This window comes from Eurytemora carolleeae, unplaced genomic scaffold (assembly GCF_000591075.1).
Source record: "Eurytemora carolleeae unplaced genomic scaffold, Eaff_2.0 scaffold738, whole genome shotgun sequence".
Lineage (NCBI taxonomy): Eukaryota > Metazoa > Arthropoda > Copepoda > Calanoida > Temoridae > Eurytemora > Eurytemora carolleeae.
In genome coordinates, this window is record NW_019396858.1 from 145145 (window position 1) to 151686 (window position 6542).

At 32.8% G+C, this 6542-nt stretch overlaps 1 protein-coding gene across 1 annotated transcript; it reads right to left on the minus strand.

Annotated features, from left to right (window-relative positions):
• Positions 1-1433: 1433 nt before the first annotated feature.
• Positions 1434-2912, minus strand: LOC111709455 (uncharacterized). Its single transcript, XM_023483119.1, has 3 exons — positions 2813-2912; positions 2313-2712; positions 1434-1813 (listed from the first exon to the last, which is right to left on the minus strand). The coding sequence occupies exons 1-3, from the start codon at positions 2854-2856 to the stop codon at positions 1472-1474; spliced, it is 786 nt and encodes a 261-aa protein (XP_023338887.1). The 5' UTR covers positions 2857-2912; the 3' UTR covers positions 1434-1471.
• Positions 2913-6542: the final 3630 nt, after the last annotated feature.

Genomic DNA, 6542 nt, shown 5'->3' on the forward strand with positions numbered 1-6542 from the left:
GGAGGGGATATTAAAAGTAGTGGAGGGGGAGGGATATATAGGGGAAATATTAAAGGAGGAGAGAGGGCTACAGCAAGCACAGTCAAGTGGGTGCTGAACTCTGCAGCAAGAACAGTCTAATGGAGGCCGAGCGCTGCAGCAAGCACAGTCTAGTGGAGGCTGAGCGCTGCAGCAAGAACAGTCTAGTGGAGGCAGAGCGCTGCAGCAAGAACAGTCTATAGGAGGCAGAGCGCTGCAGCAAGCAAAGTCTAGTGGAGGCAGAGCGCTGCATAAAGAACATTCTAATGGAGGCCGAGCGCTGCAGCAAGTACAGTCTAATGGAGGCCGAGCTCTGCAGCAAGAACAATCTATGATTGATTTTCATCATTTATCTACGAAGAAAAATATTTTGAAACCCAAGACGTTAATGATATCTATACGTGCGTCGAGTACCATATTTTTAACAGAGATTATTGGAAATTATATATTGGATATATTGAGTGTGAGTGGGTGGGGGAGGGGTAAACTTGGAAAAGATGATGACTGACCCACCAATAAAATGATTATTTATCATATCTTTACATAAATCTGTTTCTGTAATTTTCTAATGGCTAGATAGAATTCTAATAGTTAAGAAGTTTTTCAAAGGTGATTCAAGATGTGAATTATGGATTCTATAATGCATGAAAAAAGTGATATTATATCGACTTGTTTTTTTAAATTAGCGAGTAGTTTCCTTAAACTGTATGATACTACTTTTCTCTTTCGCACATTTATGAATATTTTTTCAGGGATTCTCTAATATTCCTCCTACTGACAAGCACATTGCCTGGCGTCCCTTTATAATTTTGATCAGTGTTTTAGGAATAATTAAAATAGAAGTTTAAGGGTTTGATAAACTCGTATGAGGAAGAATTATACAATATTTGAATACGCATAGAGCTAGAAACCAGTTAGCAACTTTTTAGCATTGCTCATGTTTTCATGTTCCTATCCGCTCTTTTTTATAAAACCCAGTGTACGCCCCTGGTCATCTGTCCTTCCCTCATTTATAATCTAGGATAGGGTTTACTATACTTCATCACAAGGAGAAAATAAACACCTGGGAAAATTATATAAAAAGTTTAAAGAAAACAAAACTAAAACAACATTAGCATATCTCACACATATGCGATGAATCATCTTAGAGACGAGATAAAAATAATAATAAAGAAACTGCAGAGTGAATAGAGTCACATCGGACATTGGATATGTGCGATTATTGAGAGACTCCTGTAGAGCAAAATTCTCTGCCGTCGATGATCCGACAAAGTTCTGGTTACCGTTGTGAATCGGGCATTCCACTCTATGCATGATGGGAACCCAATGGAAACTACATTTTTGGGGAAAAAATGGATAAAAAATAAGTAATTTACTGAAAACTTGGTACAAATGGATTGCAATCTCAGTCATGGTTTAATTATTGGATAACATTTTATTTATGAATAAAAATTTACAGGAATGGATCTATGCCAGTTGGTTCATTTTCATTAGCATCCCCGGTAATGTTATTTGTACCTACTCCACTTTCTTTGATCATTTGTCCAAGTACATTCTCAGTTCGGTTTATAGAATCTTTCAGGTTATTCATTAGCTCTGTTTGATTTAACCCTGTCTGTTCAATAGGTTCTACTGTAGCAGCAGTGCTTGTGATACCAATCCCAGGTTCTTGATCAGTAGTGTTTCCTGTCTGATCAGCCGAAGCATTTCCAGGAGTAGTACTGTTAGCTATATTCTCCTCTCCAGCAATTGTAGCCTTTGTTAGGTCTACCTTGCCCTGGTCTTCCTCAGAATCCTCAACATTTCAGTCTTCCATTGATAAATATGAATAGTTGGAAAGTGTTTTTTCTGTATTAGACCAAATTATCTAAGTTTGAAATATCATGGGTTTTCAACATCGAACTGCAAAGATATAGGAATTGGAATTTTGATAAAATCAAAACGTTATTGTGATTTAGTTAAATCTATACTTCCACGAAAGTAACAAATGAATTGGTATTTATTACATTTATGTGACGGAAACGCATCTAAGCCTATAGAATTTTTAGGTTTTTCTCTTAGGTTTCTCAAAATCAAAACATTGGAGTGGAGTAAAATTTTAAAGCACGTTAAAAGCACATTGAAAACTAATCTTCTGACTGTAATTGAATAATTTCTTTTAAAAATAAGAAACAAAATAAAATTTTTCTATTCGAAGATTATTATGTAAACAATTTCTACTGTCAACAAAAATTTACTTAAATGTAAATTGTAATTATTGTTATTATATATATCAATGGACTCCTCATGGACACCTCAGGGATAATAAAACCACGGTCATTTGAATATTCTTCAAAATTCTGGATACCATCTGTTCCTATTTCTGTTCCAGGTGTAATCCGATAATCTGCAGCTTCTGGACCATCTTCAGCTGTATCTGTAGAGTTGCCTTCCGTACTTTCAAGACCTGTCGTAGTCTCGTTTACAGCATTTTCGGAGTTAGTGGAAACTTCTGTAGGTTTTTCAGTCACTTCCTCTTTTTTATCATCTTCTCTATCTTTATCGCTCTCTAGTATTTCTGGAGTGGTTTCATTGCCTACAGCTTTATTATCCGTAACATCTGCAAGAATGTTTGCTGAGTTAGACAGCTTGATCACGTACAAGTCATTCTTCTCAGATTGTATCACATAGTAGTTGGGCTCAGATAATGCAAAGCTATCCAAATATTAGCAAACTAAATTTTTTTCAATTTAAATAATTTTAAACTAATTAAAATCTTTTTTTGTGCTTTATTTGTTTTAGATTTGGTGCTTCCCTAAAGATGAATACACAAATTAGACTTAACTTCAAGCCTATCATTAGCCCGCTATTTCGATGACTGAAATAAAACTTTAAATCATAATTTGTTGAAATATTTTAATTGACAGCTAATTATAATACTTAGCTATAAAATCTTTACAAGTGCCTGTAGACAAACTAACTGGAGAAAGCTGTAAAATTAAGTTAATAATCAAACTTGAAACAGAAACAGTTAGATACATAATACAGCTAGATCAAGAAGAGAGAGATATAGAGAATTCCAAAAATTCTCCACTGTAAAACTGTAAAACAGTAAACGTAAATGTAAATTTTACATCTAAGATTTTGATGAATGAACGACAAAGAAAGGAAAATATGTTTAGGTTATTTCTAAAAAAATGTTCAACTATAGTGTATTACATTTGCCACAAATATTCCAATTAATTCCAATTAATTCCAAGTGACCCTCGATGCAAAGAAGACAATGCCCGATTTACAACGGTACCCTTTTTCGGATCAAGTATGAATTAGATATTCGTGTTTTTGTTTATTGAAACTTTTTATTGTCATTCGCGTTTTCTTTGCAAAAGTGACTTCCGCATTTCTTGCTTTTAAGAAGCAATAAAGAAATTTACAGAAATACACACTTTTCGAGTCAAATACCGATGTTTTTTCCACATTTTTATCAGATTAATGTCTCAAGGGTACCGTTGTAAATCTTTGCAGTCATTTAAAATTACGCTTACACTCCTTTAAAAAATAGCCTAGAAAGTTAGAAACACCTCAGAGGTATGTGTAACGTGTATTGTATACTTCAGTATGGCATCTCATGCAAATTTTCCGTGTTTGTCTGTCTGTCTTTGGTTCCAATAAACGTCAAAACGGCTAAACTGATTTCAGGCCAAAATTATTGTGGCAACTCATACGACCCCAGCGAGGGGAGGAAGGCCAACCACATCAATCTCTAGTCCAAACCACATTCTCATAATTTTCTCGTCCGAACTACATCGAAATCCTCGTCCTTTCAATATTATTTTTTTTAAGTGTCCGATCCTTGAAAATAAATACATTTTTTTAAAATTAAATTAAAGTTTGTCACCGTTAACTGCCAATTGTCCAGGCCAAGTGACCGGCCGGCAAAACATGGTAGTTGGGCAGAGAGTAATATAGGCATTTGATACAAATAGGACGCTTTTGCGGTGTTTAATTGCTGAAAAGGAGCAGAGCGCAAAATCCATATTAAAACTCCCCCTATTGTCCATTTTGGAGAATACATTTTGGGAATCGGTGATTTTTTTTTAGTTTTAAATAACGACGACGTAAAATCTAAAAAAATTTCTACAGTAAACTAATTAGCTGTTTAGAAACATATTTCTTTTTAGAAATTAGTGAAGAAATCAATGTTCGAATCAAATGTTTCTTTATCATCATTATATTGAATTTCTTCTTCTTCATGATTTCTTCGCAGATTTCTTCAAATTCTTAAATGTCGTCTCTTTAATAAAATTCCACGAATTCAGCGGAAATCAAACAAACTACAAATAATAAACAATCTGGACGAAATTTAAAGATCGATTTTGCGTCCTTAAGCAGCAATTAACCACCATGAAAAAGTATATTTTGTAGAACGGAGAAAATATGGTTAATAGCAACAGATAAAAAGAAAAATTTGTATTAGAACAGTGGGCACAAGCCACATAGGGCCCTGAAAGGCTAGTTTTGTTTAAATTGAATGGACCTTCCTTCCTACGCTACGGATATCGAGATCAGCGCTTTGCCAATCAAAAGTTTTACCTCAGAATTAACTTGAAACATATTTACTTCATTTTCTCAAACATATTTACTTCATTTTTAAAACTTCTTAAAAGCTTTGGATTAAGTGTACTTAAAAATATTTGACTGGTTAAAATGAAGTCAAATAACGTCTTCGAATGTAACTTTTATTCACTGTCAAATAACTTCAGCAGTTTAAACATATTTTGAAAAGAACGATGCAATAAGTTTGATTTTAATATGTTTGATTTACTGAAACATTTTTGTTTTGATCTTTAATTAGATGTTATGCATAAATAGTTTTCATTTACTTTAATTGAAAAATTAATATTCAATTAGAAAATCAATTTGGCAAGATTTTGATAATCTTAACTAAGTTTTATGCTTCATTCTAAAATAAAACTCTAATCTTATTTATGTATCTATAAATAAAATGAATTGTATAAAATTGTTTAATCACAATTAACTTGAGTAAAGAATTTTCTAAAATGAAGATAAATGTTGATGTATAGAAGCAAGGTCGGGGGATATAAAATATATTGTGGAAAAATAACGAGAAAATGGAAACGTACTTCTCTTTCTTTTATGGATCTAATTTTTCTGCCTGTCATGCATTAGATTTTAGCATATTTTAACTTATTTTATATTTTATCATATTTAACTTATATTTGCATGAAGAGGAATGAAAATGAATCGTAATATACAGGGTGTCCCAATAAACAGTGACGAATTCGATATCGTCTTTTTAAATAATTCTTTGATTTAGTCTAGTGATACTTACTGAGAAAGCTGTAATCTGTAAGAGGTCTGACGTTCACATTTTGTTTGTTTAATGTTTATGTTTTGACTGCATACGGTTGTACTTAGTAAAACAAGAAAATTGCAGTATACAAACAGAGTAAACTTGGCCCTATTCACTGTTCATCTTGCGGAGACATTATATGCACATCTTCACAGTCTTTTACCCTTTTCAGTTTTCATAAAATAAACTCTAGCAGACATAATAATATTGTGGCTTTTGAAATTAGGTATTACAATGCTAATTCATAATAAAGACGATATCGAATTCGTCACTGAATTCCCATGTTTTTTGAGACACCCTGTAGTTAAAGATGAAAAATTTCAGAGAAAACAGAAATGATAAATTAGAAAATTTGAAGATGGCGTCAATGAAGTTTTTTTGCAATTTTTGATGGACACTGTACTGTAATAAGCGATATCCTGTAAAAATCATATATCAATCAAATTTATGATACGACTTTGTGACCTTGTATTTCCTATAGTTTTGATTTTACGCACAAACAAATATAGAATTTCAAAATCTTTTTATTCTTTTTAAAAATTAAGCGTTATTTTTAAACTTGAAATTTCCTTGGATTTAAGGTTTCTCAGCTACTTTTACTTTGTCTTTTTTACTTTCTAGCCTATTTCACTCCAGAGCCTCTTTTACTCCCTAGCCTCTTTAGCCTTTTTTACTCCAGGGCCTCTTTTACTCCCTAGCCTCTTTTACTCCCTAGCCTCTTTTACTCCTTAGCCTCTTTTACTCCTTAGCCTCTTTTAATCCCTAGCCTCTTTTACTCCTTAGTCTCTTTTACTCCTTAGCCTTTTTTACTCCGTAGCCTTTTTTACTCCCTAGCCCCTTTTACTCCAGCTCTGTCCTAAAGACCTGACTGAATTTAGTTAAATTTGAAATAAATAGAAGAAGGTTTTAGTACTGTTTAGTATATATTTCCTATGTAAGAGATATCTTAAAAATGTTTCCTTTGAAAAATACTTTTTTAAACTTCAAATATACAATTTTTCTAAAATTCTATTGAAAGGGATTGTTTACTCTCCTAGCACGATCCTGTTCTGTTAACTCTGAAAATATGCAAAGAAACAAATTATAAAGAGAAGTTTCAATGGTTACCTATATGTGAGAATATTGTATAGCTGTACAACGGGAAGACTGGTTAGACATTCTTAACAAAAAA

Bases quoted from the DNA above. Each gene is read 5' to 3' on its own strand.
- LOC111709455 (XM_023483119.1), bottom strand. From the start codon at position 2,856: ATGATAGGCTTGAAGTTAAGTCTAATTTGTGTATTCATCTTTAG. The intron at 2,713-2,812 runs GGAAGCACCAAA...ATATTTGGATAG, and splicing joins ATTTGTGTATTCATCTTTAG to CTTTGCATTATCTGAGCCCA. The intron at 1,814-2,312 runs GTGTCCATGAGG...TGAAATGTTGAG, and splicing joins GTGGTTTTATTATCCCTGAG to GATTCTGAGGAAGACCAGGG.